Source organism: Anabrus simplex, chromosome 1 (genome assembly GCF_040414725.1).
Source record: "Anabrus simplex isolate iqAnaSimp1 chromosome 1, ASM4041472v1, whole genome shotgun sequence".
In the NCBI taxonomy this organism is placed as follows: domain Eukaryota; kingdom Metazoa; phylum Arthropoda; class Insecta; order Orthoptera; family Tettigoniidae; genus Anabrus; species Anabrus simplex.
The window spans coordinates 886,932,483-886,955,724 of record NC_090265.1 but is presented as its reverse complement, the minus strand read 5'-3'; the positions used below and the strand labels follow the sequence as shown (position 1 = coordinate 886,955,724).

The following is a 23,242-nucleotide window of genomic DNA, read 5'->3' as shown; positions in this document are numbered from 1 at the left end:
CTCGGCTCGGCTCGGCTCGGCTCGGCTCGGCTCGGCTCGGCTCGGCTCGGCTCGGCTCGGCTCGGCTCGGCTCGGCTCGGCTCGGCTCGGCTCGGCTCGGCTCGGCTCGGCTCGGCTCGGCTCGGCTCGGCTCGGCTCGGCTCGGCTCGGCTCGGCTCGGCTCGGCTCGGCTCGGCTCGGCTCGGCTCGGCTCGGCTCGGCTCGGCTCGGCTCGGCTCGGCTCGGCTCGGCTCGGCTCGGCTCGGCTCGGCTCGGCTCGGCTCGGCTCGGCTCGGCTCGGCTCGGCTCGGCTCGGCTCGGCTCGGCTCGGCTCGGCTCGGCTCGGCTCGGCTCGGCTCGGCTCGGCTCGGCTCGGCTCGGCTCGGCTCGGCTCGGCTCGGCTCGGCTCGGCTCGGCTCGGCTCGGCTCGGCTCGGCTCGGCTCGGCTCGGCTCGGCTCGGCTCGGCTCGGCTCGGCTCGGCTCGGCTCGGCTCGGCTCGGCTCGGCTCGGCTCGGCTCGGCTCGGCTCGGCTCGGCTCGGCTCGGCTCGGCTCGGCTCGGCTCGGCTCGGCTCGGCTCGGCTCGGCTCGGCTCGGCTCGGCTCGGCTCGGCTCGGCTCGGCTCGGCTCGGCTCGGCTCGGCTCGGCTCGGCTCGGCTCGGCTCGGCTCGGCTCGGCTCGGCTCGGCTCGGCTCGGCTCGGCTCGGCTCGGCTCGGCTCGGCTCGGCTCGGCTCGGCTCGGCTCGGCTCGGCTCGGCTCGGCTCGGCTCGGCTCGGCTCGGCTCGGCTCGGCTCGGCTCGGCTCGGCTCGGCTCGGCTCGGCTCGGCTCGGCTCGGGAAATGTTTTGAGGGAACTACTGCATAGTATAGAAATGACTCATCTAATGAAGTCTGTAACATATCTGTGTGGCATTGATGAATGACTTACCGTATTTACGCGAATAAACCCTGCATTTTTTAAAACAAATTGTGGCATGAAATTGGGGTGCGGGTTTTATTTTCATCAAGGTTGACAACACACTCCTGGCTACCCTAGATTTTGATGCAGGGTGTACAGTTATGTTTTGTGTAACAGCAAATGGCCCTGTCTCCTTACATTATATTTAAACAGAAAGTTATTCAGACTTGTAATTATAAACTGTCTTTACATTTTAAAGAACAGTATATTACAAAGTAATTTAAATTCAAAATTTCTCCGCATCATAATACAACGCGTCATTTGCGAAGTGCAGGGGGTAGCTTTCCGCACTTTCCCTCACTTCGGTGTGTCTATAATGTGTTTCATATTTCCCAGGTTTGAATGAAATCGTATATTCTTTTGTATTCGGCATTTTAAGGAATGCCATAATATCACTGACAGTGTGCGGAGAAGCAGAATCCGTGAAGACTGGCAATGCCGACAGTAGGCAAGAAGGCGTTCCCTCAATTCGTACATACCAAACATTATTGCCAAATTTGATGAAACGTATTTTTTTATTTTTTACTGCTGAGACCAGATGGAATTATGGTTTTAAAGGAGATGGGATCACTGTACTGTATTAAAATGTATACTGAAGTGAAAGATTTCCTCCCTTGGCCATAGGAAAGTTTGCTAAGCCACGGTGTTTTAAGGGCGTTGGGCACTTTCCGTACAAGTACAAGGCATCTAAAAATACAAACAGTACAGTAAACCATAAAATGAAACATTTGCACACAGGAGCCAGCATAATTTGTCCTCGCCTTTGAATAGTGCTTTTTTTCTCTCATTGCGTGAGTTTATGTTTGCCATTGAGTTATCCAAGTGCATTATTTCAATAATGTAAATGCCCCTTGTTGGATACATTTTAGAATTTTTTTTGTTTCAATGGCATTTGAAAGGTTTAAACTGTGAATCAATGTTAATTGCATGCATTAGTGGGTATCAAAATATTTCGTGATGCAGCAAGAGTTGGCATTTCTGAATTATGAGTTGGCGATTAATTCAAAGTCACGTTTTAACGTGGTTTTACTGTATCACAAAACTAACATCCGAGTTTATTGGTGTGCCTGTTTCAAGTGTTTACATTGCATGAAAAGAATTATCCACTGCCAGTTGTGTTACTGTCCGTGTAAACAGAGACCACATGTGAGAAGTGTTTTAGACATGGAGTGTGACAAATTTGTAATTTAGGAGAGGATTCTAGTGATGCAAGAGACAACGAATCTTCCAATCTACAGGCAATCGAGCCTATTGCAAGTTCAGATTAATGAAATACCTCTCACGTAAGTAGGCCTACTTGCTAATTTTCAAGGCATTTTATAGCAATGATAATGTATTTTATCATCTCAGGCAAAGCAGCTATATCCGTAAATTAACATATTTATATTTGCGTAAAGAACATGTGGACCTTGCAGAGTGATATGAAATGTTTGTTTATACATATGTTACTCTTTCGATAGAAGGAATTTTAGTTAACACAATGCTGTCCGCTCACATATCAATATGTGTTAGCAAGCATGGTGCTTTGCAGCCAATCACGTATGAATACATGTTGGTGCAAGTCTGTCTTCTGATGCCATCTAATGGTTATTGAGGAACTATTTGGAGATTATCATTGATGTACCTAGATGGTAGAAAATCTCCGCTTCTTTTAGTACTAGTTTTGCCCATTTTAGTGCGTCAGTGGCTTTTGTTTTTGCCTTCGAATATCTTCCGTGTATCCATCAATGCTAGTAAACAAAAAAGGCAGTGCCGGTAAACAAAAGCAGTGGACTGACTCCTGGTGGTATTATACATGAATTATACCCTGATAATTTGTCATGTTTCCCGTAATTGTGAGGAGAGTGAAGATGAATTGTCTAATGATAATTCTAGTGCTAGTGTCATGCATTTATGTGGAAGTGATGCGGTGAATGACATGTTTATTGCACCATGTGAACAATGACCTGTTCCTTCAGATTGCAAGATGGTCTAGATATAAGTACTGTTGATAATATTCTCCCTATTTCTGGCAGTGAGTGGCCTAACGGGATATTGTACTGTTTTTGTAGTCTTTCTCGTGGACGCCTGATTCATGAACTTTATAATAATAAATATTTATTGTGCATAAGTATGCATAGTTACAAAATTGACATTTAAATACTGTTTTCAGTGGCGAACTCAGTGACGAACCTTGTAATTTCATTGCACTGTACATTGTCTATAACTCAATCTGCACACACAAGTGTTGTCAGGTTTGTGAAAGGTACTTGTGAAGTACATTTTGTGGTGGAAGCCACGCGCTGCTAACCGTGTTATTTACCGCATGCCTTAAATCTTGATTAGGCTGAGTACAGCTGTGGTCAATGAACACAGTGCTATAGAAGGCAAGATCACTTTCATTCCTCTTCTCTGTCGTTTCTCATATGAAGGTTTCATATGCTGCTCTAGAAGGAAGTAGAATTTCAGTCTTATTTCCTCATTTAAAATGAGCTCCTTTGCAAGCTTGTACACCAGTCTTGAAGGAGTTACATTGGAAATACCTAGTGCTGTTTTTAGGAATGTAGCGTTTACTGCTTCTCATCATTGTGGGTTGGTCTTTGTAATATGATACCAGATTAATTTATGCCATAAATTACAGTAGGCCTGATTTTGGTGTTAAAAAGCTTTATTGCTGTGTCTAGAGAGAGCAATCTGATATGACAGATATCACTCATAGTATGAATTGCAGCGACAGCTCTTTCTCTCACATGCTGGTTATAAACAAACTTCACTGTCGGCAGCCCTAAAGATGGTTTTGCGTGGTTTCCCATTTTCACACCCGGCAAATGTGCTGGGGCTGTACCTTATTTAAGGCCACGGCCACTCCCAGTCCAAACCCTTTCCTATCCCATCAATGCCATAAGACCTATCTGTGTCGGTGCAACGTAAAGCCAATAGTAGCAAAAAAAAGAAAAACTTACTTCAACCAAACCAAACCTCATGGCACAACAGCCCTGAAAGGCCTTGGCCTACCTAGTTACCACTGCTCAGCCTGAAGGCCTGCAAATTTTGAGGTGTCATGTGGTCAGCCCGATGAATCCTCTCGGCCATTATTCTTGGCTTTCTTGACCTGGGCTGCTATCTCACCATCGGATGGCTCCTCCATTGTAATCATGTGAGCCCTTCCCATGTCCAGGTACGACACAGCCATAAAATCCTGACAGTCAGATGTAATCTCAGGGTATCTCATCAAATAAGAAAAATATTTAATTTTTCTTGTAGGTTAGGCTTTACGTGAATTCAGAGAAAAACACAGGGACCACATGCAATAATCACCGATGAACGTCTCCATCCTATCGCATAGAAGTATAAATTCATCACCAACTGCATAATTCTAATGCAAATCGCATGATCAACACCTTACAAACTAAGAAAACATATTTATTAAACTAAGAAAACTAAGAAAGAAGTGAGAACTCATGTCATTACAATCTTCCACAATCGATGCTCAAAATAAATAATAATTCGTTAAATTCAACATTTAAGTCAGCGCTGGCTTATAAACAAAATATTATGAATTCAATATTTCTGAAATGAACTCAAGTTTCCATATCTATAATCATTTTTGAAAAAGTAAACCAGTTATTCACATGCATCACTGTATCAATTTTATCATAATAAAATTTTTTTGGAATTCCTCCATATAATTTACAAAGTTTGAAATTATGAAATCTGAATTCGTTAATTGCAGTACATCATTGCTGAAGAAATGTACTATGATGACTGACATGCTAAGGTTTCCATCACTATTGCCTCTTAAATCACGGCTCCTAGTTTACTATCTTCTCATTTAAAATTATAACATGAATTATAAAACAACACTCAAAATATAAAATAATCTATCTAAATAATTCTCAATTCGCTGCTATACAGCTCAATATGCATTCATTCATTAAATTTAATATATCATATGTGCAAGTAATTCAACAAGTATCTGCGTTATGATATCTCGGTTCTATGTATATACGTCGCCTCTACTATATATATTGTCCTAACATACCTCACACTTCACATATGTTACGAGAATACGTCACAAGATTCATATATTTTAATATTAACAGCTGTATTTGACACTATACCACTTCTCAAATCTCAACTATATTTGCATATTCACAATTCATACTTTATTTCATGTCACTCCCGATGTATTTCTTTCCTTGTACTTGCATCGTCTAACTGATCAAATATTATTCATGTTTAGCATCTACCATCCATATATATGTCTCATAATTACCATCACGTACATTATCATACTCAAATCAATTCATATATCTTCTTACTACCTTATAAAAGCTTCAATTAATTCCATTTCATCTTCTCAATATCATTTCTTATCATTCATAACCTCCCACATAATAATCGCAATTACTGAGACATAACATTCTTCTGTACGTAAATACTCCTTTACATTGATCAATTCTCTTTCAAAATTACGATGCATAACCTTAAATACTGCGTTTGTGCATTTAACAACATTACTTTACAAGGAATAACTTGACTCTATCGTTCACTTCTCACACGCGGTCCACCTTTGATGTAATCTTTGACTGAATGGTTTCGCAAGTTTGGTAGATGTTATTCACCATATGACAATCTTTGCAATCAGCTGTTTTATAACTTTTCTTCCTACTTGTATTCTTAACTACCTCGGTGATCCACTTATTTCATGCATAGTCATACTTCACGAGATATCCATCTAATTATACACTAACTTTATATAGTATTAGCAGCTTAAATGTTACACACTTCACTTCACTGTTTCACTTGCACTCTTAAATATTTCACACTTAGAATACTCTATTCTAATGTATATGCCTAGTAGCTAAATTAAGAATTACATTACTTATTGTAAACACTTAGCTCGTCTTTCATCATATCAGCCATCAGTTGCTCTTCTCCTGCTCGTCACATCGCTGGTTCATTGGCCATGGTTCGAGGTTCGGCTGGACTCCTCATCTCATCTTAGGTAGGTCCAGCTGTTCGGATGAAATCTCCTTCCAGGTTGGTCCATCTGGATGCTTAGCAAGTCATCTTCTTCTCGGAATAACTGCCGATAAAATTAAATAATATCGAGAAATACATGCTCATTTTAAATTCTTCTTAGAATAATATTTCTTTTAAACTATTCCCTTAGTCTTCTCTCATGTTTTAATTAACCAATTTTCTAAGTCTGCGTAAGATCTTTCGTCTTGTCTTACAAAAATCTTCAATTTAAAATTATTTATTTTCTAAAATATTATTCCTTCCTCGACTTTCCTTCTGATGGAGTAATTCTCTCCTATCCTCTTCTTTTCTTACGCTTCCAATTTTTGATTTCCAAAGTATCGCTGATCTTGCGCCTCGGGTCTATCAGTGTACGTATTTAAATAAATTCTCGTATATCTCGCTGAATTTATATCCTCCACAGTATTTCTACAGATTGTTTTGCCGTCTTCTTTTAAATTATAATAGCTTTTCTTCAAAATTTCTGCCGTAATTTTTAACAATTTCCTTTCTTCTACGCAACAACAGCAATTTGCTTCTTGTCTTCTTGAGTTAAGTAAGTTTTTTTCAATAATCTCTCCTATTTTAGTTGTTTTTTTGAAGCAATTCCCCTGACATTGCTCTGTTCTGCACCGCCTTCGAAATGTATCCGTTCCAAGTTAATCATGGCCTCCTATTGTATTCACATGTCAAGACCTGTTGTATACTCTCTTAAATCTTAGATCTCCTAGGCGCCATTTTGGAACACGTCCAAAAATGCAACGGGCACACATGTAAGCTGAGTGGACCTTGAACCAGCCCTCAGGTCCAGGTAAAAATCCCTGGCCTGGCTGGGAATCGAACCCAGGGCTCCGGGTAAGAGGCAGGCATGCCACCCCTACACCACTGGGCCAGCTAAAACTTACTCTCCTCGTAATGTAATTCCTAGGTATTTGAAATGTCTCACTCTTTGTAGTGCCTCACCTCTATAAAATATTTTACAACTTATAAATATCATTGTTTACCAAGCTCAATAGCTGCAGTCGCTTAAGTGCGGCCAGTGTCCAGTATTCGGAAGATATTGGGTTTAAACCCCACTGTCGGAAGCCCTGAAATTTGTTTTCCGTGGTTTCCCATTTTCACACCAGGCAAATGCTGGGGCTGTACCTTAATTAAGGCCACGGCCACTTCTTTCCCACTCCTAGCTGTTTCCTATCCCATCGTCACCATAGGACCTCTCTGTGTCGGTGCGACGTAAAGCAACTTGTAAAAAAAAAAAAAATTGTTTTGATTCCTTATTGGTATCAACTCAACAAAGGATGAACGAAGAATCCCACCTTCCAGTACTTAATGTTTTTATAGCTAGTTCATGAAAATGCAAACATAATCTAACTTAAAGTCTAACTACTACTTAACTAAAAGATTCATTTGCAGACTCCTTTACAACACCATAGCAACAAGTTTACTCAAGACCTAAATTTAACTTTGGTTTCTTAAGGAGTTTCCCATGTCCTAGTATAAAAAAATTTAAATTTTAAGTCCACTATTGCCAGCTTTAATTTATGAAAAGTTTATATAAGCAACAACAGTAACAGTTCCAGTATTTTTGAAGAAAGGAAGACCACTTTGTACAAACACTTCTCATTTGTGGACGTAGATTTTATTATGAACTTGAACATCTACATATTTTGTGTGTTTTAGCATAACATAAAAACATTTTTGCGCTCTTTCTCACCAGAAGTGTTATATATATGTGTGTTAATTTTTGCATTTACATTTTTTTAGCTGAAGATGTTCCATATTTTTGGAATGAAACATTTACTAATCTTTTAGTTAAGTAGTTAGACTTGAAGCTAGATTATGTTTGTATTTTCATGAACTAGCTATAAATAAAAACATTAAGTACTGGAAGGTGGGATTCTTCTTTCAACCTTAATTGATAAAATATTTTGTCACTCCATTTTGTCCTGCCTCCTTTTTGTTCAGTTGTAGCTTGTTCATATCTGCCCATGCTGCCATATTGTCCATGCACTCTTGTAGGTCATCAAGATTAGATGAGTCGTCTGCGTAAATTAGTAGGTAAGATTGTTACTACGTCGGCTGTCCCCAAGTTGAACAGCAATGGACTTGATGGATCACCTTGTAGGACGCCAATCATCTGTTTAATGGGGTAACTTTATAATGTCATCAAATTAATCGTATGTGACCCACTCTCGATATGGGATACTAAATATACCGTATGAAAGACACACACTTGATTCCCTGTTCAGTTCATTGAGAATACAGTGATCAGTGGCCTAGTAAAGGTGACCAAGTTGGTGGCTTCACCACACAAGTTTACAGACAAGGCCTGTTTCGTATTAGTCAGTATTCAAAGGCTTTCAAAAGAAATATCAATGTAGAACCCTACTTTATCCGGTTCGCTAACAGCATTAAAGATTCTTGAGGAGAAAGGTAGTTTACCTTTATTTTTTATTTTTTAATCAAAACTAGAAAACATATGTACAGGTAGTAATAAGGATAAAATATATGAATGTTTTCACTTGCATTATTTGGCATTCATGCATTATTGAATTATGTCTGGCTCCTTGGCCGAATGGTCAACTGAGAGGCCTTTGGTTCACAGGGCCCTAGGTTCAGTTCCTGGCTGGATTGGGGATTTAAATCTAAAATTGTTAATTTCCTTGGCTCAGAGACTGAATTTTTGTGCTGTCCGCAACATTCTTGCAACTCATCATCGCACATAACACTATCCTCTGCCACAATAACTGCTGTTTCCCATACACGTCAGATGCTGCCCACCATCATGAGAGGGGCTCCTTTACAAGGACTGTACCATGCTAGCAATAGTTCCACGAAATTATAAATAGCCTCACAAAATTATAAATTATTATAGACTGGTATGCCTTTCAGAGTTGAGTTTATAAGCCTCTGTGAGTTAACTAAGCACCTCCACAAGTTTCTAATTGTGATTAGCTCTGAAGCCTCATTTAGTTCCACACCAAGCAAAGCCATTTTCTTACAGGCTGTGAAGGCCTGTAAGGTGTGGAAAGTAAAGGTTTCCACTATCCATAATGTCAGCACTAAGAGGGATAAAGTGGTTTAGCTTTATGCCCAGCTGCCTTTTCCCACAAGAAATTAAGCTGGTGGTCATTTTTGGTATGGATTGAGTGAACTTCAGAGTCATGTCTTGCTCCAGAAATGGAAATTTTGTTTCTTACATTTTTCAGCTTCATGGTGGGGAGTCAAATCTCTGTCCTTCCAGGTCACCAGGCATGCCTTTACCGTGTCAGCTAGACAGCCCCTAGTTCTACACCATCTATCATTAAAAAATGAGTCTAACCATTGCTGCCTGAGTCTCCCTCCACTTCTCTTACCCTTCATATCCAAGTCCATTATTCTCCTAAGTAACCTATCCTCCTTGTTCACCTCAGATGATCTTACCACTTAAGCTGGTTTATGCATACAGTTTCATTCATCAAGTTCACTTGTAGTTTCTTCATTCTGAGTACTCTTCTGCTATTATTCCAACTTGTTTGTACCTACAATCATTCTCCCTACTTTCATGTCTAATACATACATAATATTGTGTAATAATTAACATTAGACCTGATCCCTTTAACAAAATAGATCTTTTGACTGTGAAAATGTTATGGATCCAAGAATGCTGTAAAAAGGACACATGTGAGGAAGTGGAGGCAATTTTAAGTAATTACCTCAGTATGAACAGAGTGCAATATCATTTTGTTTCTTTGTGCAGTGCCTCCAGATATCTATCCTCCATATGAAGAGTTTCTACAAGCAGGTATTGGTCAGCAGGTAACCCTGGACTGCCATGTATCAGGCTCACCAGCTCCTGATCTTATGTGGCAACACAATGGCCAAGACATTGAAAATGACATCAACTACATGTAAGTTCTAAATTTTAAATTCATTGAGAACTCAAATGAGAATTGATCTGCTAGCTGATATGCTATAGAGATTAGTCTTGTTCTGGTTGCAGAAAAAATATAAAATAAAATAAAAGAAGTTACATACCGGTACTGTGAGTTTACCTGGTTAGTAGTCTTTCATTGTACAGGAAGCAGCATAATATATGTTTATCTTGTTAGATCAGATGAATTATAATTATATCAAGAGCATGAAAATACCCTGAATGAGTGACCAATTTGAAGTATAATTAAGTGTTGTGAAACTCCTGAATATTGCTATGAGAAAAGAAAAACGTAAAAGTATCCTCATGTACAATTGAACTTACCTAGATTTAAACTGTAAACCGTTAGCTTTTCAGCACCTTAATTCAGTTTCATCTTTCTGTGGTGCCTTTTCAGAAGAAAGCCCATTTACTCAAAATCATGCTCCTGAGCCTCTTCCTAGTGATATTTTATCTTCTAATATCTGGATGTATTTGCTGTTGCCTGTTGCCTGTGCATTTCAGCACTTCTAATAAGCTTTGGATGTGCAGTTGGATGCTTTTTCCTAATTGGCAGATTTTATTGACATTCGGCAGAATAGAATTCACTTCAAATGATTAGTGTCAGAACATGGGGTAGATTCTAGTGACATTCTACCATGTTTTAGTTATTGATTCATTCTTCGAGTACACGATTTCTACATGTTATAAACCTTGTTTAACATCATTATCATATCTCTTTTTCATCTGTGCAGAAGCCGCTCTCCAAATCAATATCTTCAGAGCATAAGTGCGTGTATTGATGTTCAATTAAATAAACAAATATGTCCTTTTGTTGAACCTGTCAGTTCCTGGAACTATCAGATACCAACACTGCTTCTGGATGGTCTAGAATTTCTAGAAGGTCTTGACAGTCCAGAAGTTCTAGTAGTATGGGCATCAAGATTGGTCACATATAGGATGAATTTATAGGATAAACACACAATTAGTCTTAGCACTTGAAAGGTAAGTGAAGTCGAATGTCAATAAAATCAAACTCGCAAAATAACAGGCACTTAAAACTATATGATAATGTAACTTCGTATTGCCGATTGTCAATGAAATTGACCTAGTAAGTTTGAAGAATGTGTTACTTGGCATAAGTTGAAGTTTTCTCACTTGACAAATAATCCTAAGTGTTTCGACAGTTTTAAAGGCAATCACTTTGATTGGATGGAAACGAAAATGTTTTACTTGTGAAATTAGTCCTGTTCACATGTGTTAATTGAAAATAAATTGAAACTGACTGCTCATTAACAGTCCTTGGTTCAGTCACTCGTAAGGCGGATAAATACAAGTTCAAATATACAGTTCGCAGTCTATCACCTACGAAAATATTTTCAAGTATTTGAGAATTATTTACACACAAGAAAATTGCAAGTCCGGTGACGTAGTTACAGAGTTTAGGTTAATTTTGTATTCAATCACCTGTCAATGTTCAACACTTGAGAAATTCTAAGTCTTATAGAACCATTATATCAATGAAAAGTCAAAATATTTCAATCACTTGACGAAATACAAACACCGTTCAAACGTCTATCACTGATCAGAACATCTCATTCACTTAAATATGAGAACTTGGAAAATAAACACAAGTCTTAAAACACTCATCCTAAATAATCAGTCACTTGTAAATGTTGGTGAAGCACAAGTTGTATGATATCGCTCTCAGTTTGAGTAAAAATTCTATCACTCATGAACTGTAATAGAAGAATATTTATAAGTCAAATTTCAACACCGTTGAATTAAAGTTCCTGAACGCAAAGAAATTAAACTGTCACTCAACATTACATTGCGACTGCCATGAGCCGACCAACCGGATTCGACCGTGGTACTTGACAAACTGATCTGCCTTGGGAAGCAGTAATTGTATTTCATTGAATATCTTCTTTAGCTTTTTTCGGATTTACACCAAACTTGGTGGAAATGGAGACAAAAAATTTGGCAACGCGATGATGTTGTTCTCATGATTTAATTATTATCCTAAGGAAAGTTATTAGGCATAGAACATTTTGAATGTTCTTTGGCTGATGCAATCTTTCTGTCACAAGGTGAGGTAGGCTGTGATGTCATATGCTCCACGTCTCATATGGTCTGCATGCTGCAGCTAGCTGTTGAGTTGGCATGCAGCATGTAATGCAAGTTCAAAGCACAGGGACTTTATCTTGGACCAGCGTTTCTGGTACAATACATATATCTCCAAAAAAACTGAATGTGTTACAGCCCTGATAGTTGATATTTGGAAGCTCCTTTATAAATTAAAACACTTTTTTCCCCCTGGAAAATTCGCTTAAGGAGAGAGTGTGAAAGGAAGTAAAAGAATTGAATTCTTTTTATGGGGATACTTGTATCTCAAGAACTGAAGGTCACAGACGTGAAAATTGGTATTTGGAATCTACTTTAAAAATAAAGAAACATTTTTTTTGTGGGGGGTGGATATCAACTTAAGGGGGCAGAAGGGGGGTGAAAAAGGTGATGATTTGTTTTCATGGGAATACTTATAGCTCAAAAACTGAAGATGTTACAGACATGAAAATTTGTATTTGAAAGAAGATTCCAAATAAAGAAACACGTATTCTTTGGTTTCAGAAAATCCACTTAAGGGAGGGGGGTGAAAATAAGTAAAAGTGTTGAATTCTGTTTATGAGGATACTTATATCTCAGAAACTGAAGATGTTACAGATGTAAAAACAGGTATTTCGAATCTCTTTTAAAAATAAAGAAAAACTTTTTTGTTTTTGGAAAATCCACTTAAGGGGGTGAAAAGAATTGAAAGAGCAGGTGGATTTTTAAATTGAGTACTGGTATATCTACAGAATATAAGTAAAAAAACTTAACATGTTACAGACGTGAAACTTGGTATTTGGAAAGTCCTTTAAAAATACAGGAACATTTTTTATTTTCGAAAAAGGCACGTAACGGGGGTGAAGTGAAGTGAAAAGAGAGTTGAATTAATTTTAATGAGGATACTTAAATCTCAAAAACTGAAAATTTTACAGACATAGAAATAGGTATTTGGAATCTCTTTTAAAAATAAAGAAATATGGTTTTGGTTTTTTTTGCCTCGAGAGAAGACTGTTTCTCACATGTACAGATCTATGTCACATGGTAATCTTAGCCCCCAAAGGCAATGCCACAAATGTGGTTTGCAAAGAGTTTCTGCGGTAAATGAAACTCAGTTTTTCAGTGAGTTTTTATATCTTACCAATTTTCAGATAATGTCTTAGTACAGGACCAAGGAACAATTGCTTTTAACAGATGATGAAATCGACACGATCAAAGCCGCGGCTAACTGCTAGTTACGTATATATTAGATACTAGCTGTAGTATCTGTCGTTGATGGGACAATCACTTAACATATGCATGATGACATATTTGTCCACCCCCTCACACTGTTCCCCAGATTCTGCCTCACATAAGTGGGCAGTTTTTCATGATGTACTTGCTTTATTGCTCTCTGTGGCACGTAACAGTTTCATACGTTTTGCATTTTTGCCGATCTTGATTCGATCTCTTCCATTATGAAAGAGCGCCTAGTATTGAGTTAATACGAGTACTGTGCATAAAGTAGTGGCAATACTGATAGAACGCCATTTTTAATGAACTAACAAGTACAATTGCATTATATTCCTTGAATGTTGTCACCCACAAAGTCTATTACCTTTTTCCAAGTGTCTGGAAGCCACTGAAGCCATTGGCAAGGCATTCTCTCTTGATGACAGCAACGGAGCGCCCTACTGCGTGGAGTACAGATGCTACGTCAGGAAATCGGCAGCCCCGGAGGAGTTCCTGCAACTTCAGAAACAGGTCAAAGTCACAAGGTCTCATGTCTGGTGAATACAGAGGGTGTTCCAAGACCTCCCAATGCCACTGTTGCTACAAGAGCTTGATATTGTGACTTGGCAACGGGCATTGTCATGTAAGACAATAGGGCAATCGCCTCGCAATAAATGTGGACCTTTTGCTACATAGCTGGATGCAAATCTCGCTCCAGAAATCGCCAATAGTAGTCACTGTTGATGGTTCGTCCTTCAAGCACAGCATGCGTAAGTCGTATACCACAATCAGCATAAGCTTCACCCAAGTATGGCGCTCTCGAAATTTCTGTAGACCTGGGCCACGCCATTCATTCGATTGACGCTTTAATACCAATATAAATGGTCCGTTATTGGACATTATAAATTTTCCAGCTAGCTCATTCTTGGTTGCCAGCGTTTCGCCCTCGTGTGCTAGGGTGGGCTCATCAGTTGGTACCTAGCACACCTACCAATACGCTAGCTAGTGCATACCGTGGAGGCCACTGCGTAGGCTAACTGGAGCCACCGGCAGTGCCAATGCACTAAGAGACTTTGTCTCATCACTAAAAATTGATGCCTGCTTGGCCATCAGATGATATAGATGTTGATTCCCATAGGGAATCTGAAATATTTGTCCTGAATGAGCAAATTTATAATACCAATATAAATGGTAATCAACATCTATATCATCTGATGGCCAAGCAGGCATCAATTTTTAGTGATGAGACAAAGTCTCTTAGTGCATTGGCACTGCCGGTGGCTCCAGTTAGCCTACGCAGTGGCCTCCACGGTATGCACTAGCCAGCGTATTGGTAGGTGTGCTAGGTACCAACTGATGAGCCCACCCTAGCACACGAGGGCGAAACGCTGGCAACCAAGAATGAGCTAGCTGGAAAATTTATAATGTCCAATAACGGACCATTTATATTGGTATTATAAATTTGCTCATTCAGGACAAATATTTCAGATTCCCATGGGAATCAACATCTATATCAATTGACGCTTTAATTCGGGCTTGTAGGCTTGCGTACACGTCTCATTAATGGCAACATTGCGCTGCAGAAATGTGTTTCCTTCGTTGCAGTATCTGTCCAGGTGGATGCCAGCCAGAGCATGCTGGTGTTATTTCTGTACGTTGGTGAGTTGATGTGGAACCCAACGGGACCCAATTTTCCTCATGTTAAGACATTTTATCAGTATGTGCCACACCAGTTGATGACTAAGACCAACCTCTATGGATAATTGCCAGACAGTCCATCCATGCCCTACCAAAACGAGACCACTCATGATGTCAATCTGATTATGAGGAATGGACGGTCAATATGTGCGGTGCAATCTGCAGTCTCATTCCGACCCGCACAAAACGCCTTGACCCATCATGCAACCGTTGTATATGGTATGCATTCTCACTACAGGCTTCACGTAATTCTGATGATCATTTTACCACAGGCAACCGTGATTTTAATCCAGGAATGCTGATCTCTTTTTAAAGCTTCAGAGCAGTGAAATTGACACTCTTCACTTCAGTGCTACACAGCAACAACACTTCCAACCAGATGCCCATCAAATGCACACTAGACATCGACAGCTGTGCCACCTGACTGCTCCCATATCCTATTTGTGAATGCTCGATCTCCTGCAAGTGTCCTGACTATGTTGCCACTGCTTTATATACAGCCTTCGTATACAAAAGTTCTGACAAGTGTGCAAAGCCTATAAAACATTGCCAGAATGATCTCTATAAAAATCCTCTTTTGAAATCTGTGTACGGCATAAATGATCAAAAAAATGTATTTATTTTTCAATTTTTTATTTATTTATTTATTAGGGAAGCCAAAACAGCGAGAAGCCGAATTACAGAGCTCTGCAATAAAAAATATATTTACAATAGAGTAGCACAAGGCAAACATAAAAAATTTAGTGTAAGAACAATGAAGGTAAAACATCTAATGATAAAAATAGAGAAAAATTAAAAACTAACAAAATAACTGTAGAGCCACAACAATTAGCAACAAAACATAAAGGCAAAAAGAAACAATGAGGAAAACTGATGATTGAACGTAAAACGAAGAGAAGAACTTATAGCTAGGCACAGTAAGAAAAATACAGACGTAACACATACGGTATGTAATGGTATAGTACAGTAAAAAATAAATAAATAAGTATTACATTATGTTCAAAAGAGGGAACAGCAATGAGAAGAGAAGAAAGGAATATGAAGAAAACATACTAGGTTAAGGAAGAATCGATTAAAGGAGGCATACGAAGAAAAAAACGTCCAAGTTCCTGTCAGAAGATAAAGAGTTAAGGAGGGTTGGTATGCGGATAAATAAACTTCTTTGAACAAGACTGAGGCGGGAATACGGAATATGAAGGGGCGTATTAATCCTGGTTTTGCGAGTTGGAACATGTAAGAAAAAGAAGGATGCGGGTTCAGGAGAATGAAATAAACTGTTAACAGCATTATATAGAAATCTAAGGTCGGCTACTTTCCTGTGACAACGGGCGAAGGTTTAACTTATCCAGTATCTGATTACTGCTCAAGTTTTGACAATCACATACTCTGGCTCTAACAATGGCACAGAAGAATTGACTGCACGTGGTCAGTGTGATTCAGATTAGTGGGTGAAGTGGTAGACCAAATGGGAGACGCGAATTCAATAATTGGTAGGATGCAAGATACATAGTAGGCTCAGAGAGCATGGATATCTGTGATGTCAGAAAATCTATACAACAAACCAAGAAGTGACATTGCTCGTGAGGTTATCTTTTGTAAATGGGGGACAAATAACAGTTTACTGTCAAACAACACTCCTAAGTCATTTTGTTCTGTTAGAGTTGGGAACAGGTTACCGAGGAGGGAGTATTTACTAAGAATAGGGGATTTACGAAGCGTGATCGAAATAGAGGAACACTTAGTAGGATTAGGCTTAAGACGCCATGTGGAGCACCATTCAGAGAGTGAGTTAAGCCCACTCTGTAAGGAGTTTACGTTTGATAAGGAATCAATTTGTTTGAATATTTTACAGTCATCTGCAAATCGTAGAATTTCACAAGAAACAGAGGATATAGTATTAATGAGATCGTCAATAAATAAGACAAAAGGAAGCGGACCTAGAACACTGCCCTGTGGGGCACCAGAATGTACCAGAACAAGAGTCAAACTGAACCCATCGAGAACCACACGCTGAGTTCTGGCATTGAGAAAGCTCTGCAGGAGAGTTAGGAAGCGACCGTGGATACTGAAACATTCTGAGAGTTTATAGGAAAGAAGTGCGTGGTCTACGGTATCAAAAGCCTTTGCAATATCAGTGTACCACACATCAAGCTGAGAACCGGCATTAAGAGCAGATGTTGCATACTCTATAATTTTTGTTATGTGGTATTTATGGATAGGGCCAGTAATACCATAGATATTTGAGAATTAAATTTTAGGCCTTCCCCTAAACTAAAATTCTACCCACTGTGAATACAATTATATATAGCCTAGACTGTAGTGCATTAGTTTCAGACTTTATACACTGATTTTCATTAAATTCTGTTCAACCATTTCCTCGTGATAATGTATGTACATACAGACAGAGATGACGGAAAATTAAAAATTGCATTTCCTTCTTATTGTTGACACGGTCAATACAGAAATACCTTTCTTTTAAAATTCAGAGCAACGTACAATCAAAAACTGTTATTGTACATGTACAGAAGGTCTTTCAGGATCTCTGGGGACAATATTTGAAGGGTAATTAGCTTATGAAAAGCCATGTCTCCACCAATGATCATGTCTATCTTATCCCACTCCTCCTGACAGGCTTTTCAGAGGCCATTGATAGTGCATGGGCATTGATTTCTTAAGGACCCTTTTAGGAGTCCAAATGCACAGATGTCCATGGGTCAGATGCCTTCACCAGTTGCATGGAATCCAGTTTCCATCTCCATTCTCTCTAAGAACAGATGCGTCAAACGAGACATGTGGCTGGATGTTTTATCTTGATGTACCCATGCCTGATTTTTTGTCCTCCCATACAGTGCTGGGATATGTGTGTTGTAAATGGGTGCTAAAATCTCTTGCTGATAGTATGTAGAGTTCACTTTCACTTTATTTGCCACTCGGTGAATGGTTAACTTGCCATTGTAGCAGTATGCAGTAATGATCATGAAACCCCTTGGAAAATTTTCCTGTCATTCTTTATACAATGTTTGATAAATGTTTTTGTCTGTAGGGCAGTAATGAATCAAGCGGGGTTTGTTGCACTCACCACATTTTTCCATCTGTCCCTTGCTAGATAGTCTTCATACAGCTTTCTTGCGTTAGTGCGACGTTCCAAAATGTGACAAGGCAACAGCTTGTGAACTCGGCACTTATGCTGCTTTTCTAATTGCAGGTCATCGTTGACTATGGTGTAACTGTTGAAACAGACATCCCCAACTTACGTGCGAAAGTCCTTTGGGGGGGCAGGGTTACCACTTGAGACAAGGGCCTTCATTTTCACTTCTGGTGTACGGCTGGTGGCTGGGCGTGGATTTGCCTGTTTTTTCCCTACGGAATTAATCCCAGTTGGCCTTTGCCTTTTTTTATTCAATACGGCACTGATCCCATTCTTTGATATAAAGAAATAATGCTTCTTGCACATTTCTTGGATTGCAGAATAGCTATATTTTTATCATCGGAAAGGGCTGTTTTGTAGCCCTCACAGTAAGTGTCGATCCGCTTCAGCATCATTGCAGCTGTCACAAAACTCTACACACACGTTCTTAGTACTGACATGAATCATCTCTTCCCGGCTTGATGTGCTCAAGTTGATAACAGCATCACCAGCGGCCTTCAAACTTGTCACCAGAGATCTCAAACGACCTTCTGCATAGATTCTGTATGATAACTTATAACCAGGCTTGTGGTGGGATGGAACGAACAAGTGCAAATCAAGCCATGTATAGAAAGGAACATCAAAAAGAACACACATTACAGTAGCATAAACACAATGGCAGGTCAGTTTAGGAAGAGGAAGAAATAGAATAAAAAACACAAGGACCAAACAATGTCTACATCTTCATGCTCTGCCACTTCAACTAAATTGGCTCTCTCTTATCAATTCTTCTACATCCATCTCTTCTCAGGCCCTAGATAAGCTATTTTCTGCTTCCCAGTTTCATCAGGAGGAGAGGCTTCAACACTCATTGAGGGGACATATATTTCGTCTTGACATAGGAAGTGTAGAATGAGAAGAAAGCTGAATAAACACAAGAAAACAAGAGAGATAAAGAAGTTTTTTAAGTGTATTACTTAATAATGTATATTAGTGTAACTAATTTTGAGATGCTGTGTTCCCTCATAGGATTTATGGGGGTCCTGGCAGCAGGGATACTCAGCTTTTGAGAACTTCATAGCGAGAGAAGATTTAAATTTAACTGGTTGTGAAACAACCTGTTTGATATTGAGTAATTTGATTGGTCCTCAACCAAGATTGTTGACACAATGGTTTCCGCTTTCAATCAGTCACTACTGTTCTGCATTTTAGGGCAGTTGCCCAGGTGGCAGATTCCCTATCTGTTGTTTTCCTAGCCTTTTCTTAAATGTTGCAAAGGAATTGGAAATTTTAGGGCAGTTGCCCAGGTGGCAGATTCCCTATCTGTTGTTTTCCTAGCCTTTTCTTAAATGTTGCAAAGGAATTGGAAATTTGTTGAACATCTCCCTTGGTAAGTTATTCCAGTCCCTAACTCCCATTCCTACAAACAAATATTTGCCCCAATTTGTCCTCTTGAATTCCAACTTTATCTTCATACTGTGATCTTTCCTACTTTTAAAGACACCACTCAAACTTATTTGTCTAGTAATATCATTCCATGCCATCTCTCCACTGGCAGTTCAGAATATACCGCTTAGTCGAGCAGCTTGTCTTCTTTCTCCCAAGTCTTCCCAGCCCAAACTTTGCAACATATTTGTAACACTATTTTGTCAGAAATCGCTCAGAACAAATCGAGCTGCTTTTCTTAGGATTTTTTTCCAGTTCTTGAATCAAGTAATCGTAGCGAGGGTCCCATACGCTGGGACCATACTCTAGCTTGTCTGAGGCAATGTTTGTTGTGAAGTACTTCTTGATTTGGGTAGTATAGGATAGGAAGAAAGCTGGATAAACACAACAAAACATGTCTATTTCAACCAAATTCCATTATAGGAAACAAAAATGATTAATACAGATGGTAAAAGACAAAGAAAATAGGACAAACATACATGTGGGAATGTTCCCCTGACAAACCTTTCAGGGAGCCCATAATCTGTACATTATACCTTCCGAGACTGAAGATCTGTCAAGATGGCCTCTCAAGGAGTATTGAATCCCACCCTCTTAATGAAGCTGGGAAGCAGAAACAAGCTCATTGTCACCATAAGACCTATCTGTGTCAGTGCGACTTAAACAAACTTGTAAAGGAAAAAGAAGAAAAACAGCCTCATCACGGGCTGTAAAAGTTTGATGTAGAGGAACTGGGATTGATGAGGAGAGAGCTAATATTTCTTAAGATGGCAGTGTACGAAGATGTAGAGATTGTTCTGGTCCTTTGATGTTTTCTGGTACCGTCAGAAATTTCAAGTCAGCAGGAGGGCTGATATGTGGTTAAAAAAGTACAAGCAGCTTACCTCCATTGTAATGAGCTGCATTTCCTTAAGGAATAAAAGGGCACAAATTTACTGTACTTTGCCTTTCAATGTTCCTGTCTTCCTATATGTATGGCTTTATAACTGGACTAGAAGATTCTTATTGTTTGTTTCCAGAATTGGTGATCAAGGAACTTTAACTATCATGAGTGTTCAACCTGAACTGGCTGGAACATATGTATGTGATGCTGAGAATGATGTGGGAATCATGCAGAAGGTTTTCTACCTCACTGTGAGTGGTAAGGTTGGGTCCACATCTTTAGTATGTACTATTAGAATAGTTTGGATAATTCACTGTTTTTTGTTAAGGTATGAAATAAATGGAAAGGAATTAACAAGTAATATTGTCAAATATAGGATTTGGGAACTAGGATAAGAACATATACATAATTCCATCAAAAAGACAAAATTGTGAGAGTTGGGTTCATAGTACTGTACAACCTTGGGAGATGGCTTATTCTTCCAATCATAATTCCAGGACCTCATCGAGTTTTTCTTTCTAAGTATCATGTTTCATTAAATAAATATTGTATGATAATCATAGAATGAAAATCCCTGCATTTCAATATCAGTTCTAATTGTTTCAAATTCAGCAATCGGATGCCTTTCCTTTCCTATCTGAAGGAATGCAGGAAAACTGTTAATCAGACATGAAAATGGAAGAGTCCATGGAAGAAGATGCAAAAAATAGACAGTGATGGGTCAATATTTGCAATAGATACCTGTAGCTGCACCTGTTTGACCTTCAGCATATGGGGTGTATGTACTGAGTTAAATTTTGTAATTACCATTTTAACTGCTGGCCAGACAGAGAATCAAGTAATCAAGACAATAAAAACTGGTAGTTGGCAGGTTCGAATCAGTTTGGTCTTTGAGCACTCTGTTTCCCAGCATATGTGAAATGAAGTTGGCTTGCGTCTACATTACCTGTGATGAGTACTGCTACAGAATGTGGTTGAATGGAAAGCGTAGTTTAACTGGAAATTTTTACAGGGCTTGCAAGAGGCAGTATCATTTTAAAGCTGATATCATCAGACCGAGACATGCTGTTCTGCCTGTCAAGGTTGCAGTTCCCATTAACACTAACATTTGCTATGACTATAAATAAATCTCAAGGCCAGACTTTTTGGGAAAATAGAATCTAAGTGCCTCAGCCCATTTTTACTCATGGGCAACTGTACGTGCATTCACTTGCGTGAAAGGTCCAACAGATGTACAGGTAGTCATTAACCTTCTCCCACCCATAGTGTAATAATAATGCATACCACAGAAGGAAATGGCACATAAACTGTGTGTAAAAGTTATACACAGTTCATTAGTAAGACTGATAAATGATAATGATATGAGTAAAGAAGTGGAATCACAGGTAAGGCCTTTTGCAGAGTATTTTATAGGTGTATGGAGTAATAAATAAGTTACAGGATTGTGAGCAACTGCAGAGTCCTTGGTAAAGTTGCGAGATGAATAACAAACAATGGTATGATGGTAAATGGGGTGAAAATTCAGGCTAAAATTTTTCTGAGAGGAACAGTCCTCTCAGTTTTAATTACTGTGTTGATGGGGTGATTCAATAATTCATTCAATCATTCATTCATTCATTCATTCATTCATTCATTCATTTTCATTCTTCCTTAAGGTTTTTAATTTATCCAGCAAAGAAAGTACTTTGTATTTCACACTCATTTTAATCACACAGACACATAAATATACCAAGGAAAACACGAAATTAGCTCCCTCTGTTGATTAGTGATAGATTATCATCCTTTGCATCCCAAGATTGTGGGTTCAAACACAGCATAGATTGTTGAAATTTTGAAGAGCGGAGAAAGTATATGTTGTACGAAGTTGACATTTAAAAGATCTCTGGTATTACATTTGGTGTTCACCTGACAATATTAATTAAGGAGCTCAGCCATAGGTCACCCAAGAGAGATGCATGTGACTCTGGATCTGGTAGAGTAAAACCGAATATTAGAATTGACAGGCAAAAAACGCCTGCACATGGCAGCTGAGGCTATATTATCATTAGCATTACTTGAAAGTGACTGTCAAAATTTTCCAAAACTAAGGAATGCAAGTATGAGAGAGAAGGGGTAATAAAATAGTGATAACATTATTGTTCTGTACAAGGGTATAGTACAGGTAACTAGAACAGTACTTTCCCAGCAAGTTAAGAGTGGAATACTTTGCAAATTAATGATCCTAAGAGAATCAGGTTACAAAAATTTAACTTTACTTCCAAGCATTGCTGAAAATGAATTGACGTATTCCATTAATTAACACTAGAACCGCCGGAACATATTGTATACCTAGAACCGCCGATGCGGTCATTTTGACCGCTGTATTGGAATTATAATTTTTATTCTAAATATGTATAGTAACTCATTGTCATACTTTCAAATATGTGTTACTAAGTTTATAAAACATTAATTATGGGATCTAAAGCAGAAAAGAAACAAATTATTTCATTGTATTGTAAATGTAATATTTTCGTAATTTATTACAAACACAGATATGTTTCTCTAAAACACACTTATCTAATAAACAAACATTGCTTTTACTTCAAATTCTTTTAGTCTAAACTGTAAAATAGTTATTACACATTAACAGAAAAGAAAATTACTGTAACATTTTATTTAGTGTAATTTATGACCTGAAACATGTTTGCCAAATCCACGTACCACACCATATTTTTGAAACACTGTCTTTCTTTTCCTTTAGTGTATTTGCACACGCTGATGCAATTCTGCGTCTTTAGAAGCAGGAACTACATACCACGACCTTAGTTATGTCCTTTGAGCAAGAACCACACACTCGCCGTTTGCACTTTCTGCAGGTAAAGTTTGTCTTATTCCTGCATTTCTTCATTTGGCATTGCCTCCTCTGTACATTTCCTTCCACAGGCTCACTAAATTCGGGTTC

The 23,242-nt window shown here is 38.9% G+C and overlaps 1 protein-coding gene across 2 annotated transcripts in view; it reads left to right on the top strand.

The window, feature by feature from the left end:
• Positions 1–23,242, top strand: part of LOC136857690 (hemicentin-1) — a 509,109-nt gene that overhangs the window by 266,105 nt on the left and 219,762 nt on the right. For both annotated transcript variants that reach the window (XM_067136543.2, XM_068225274.1), the window contains exons 23-24: positions 9,680–9,830; positions 20,438–20,559. In XM_067136543.2, the coding sequence (XP_066992644.2) occupies positions 9,680–9,830; positions 20,438–20,559 (273 nt within the window). The remainder of the gene's footprint in view (positions 1–9,679; positions 9,831–20,437; positions 20,560–23,242) is intronic.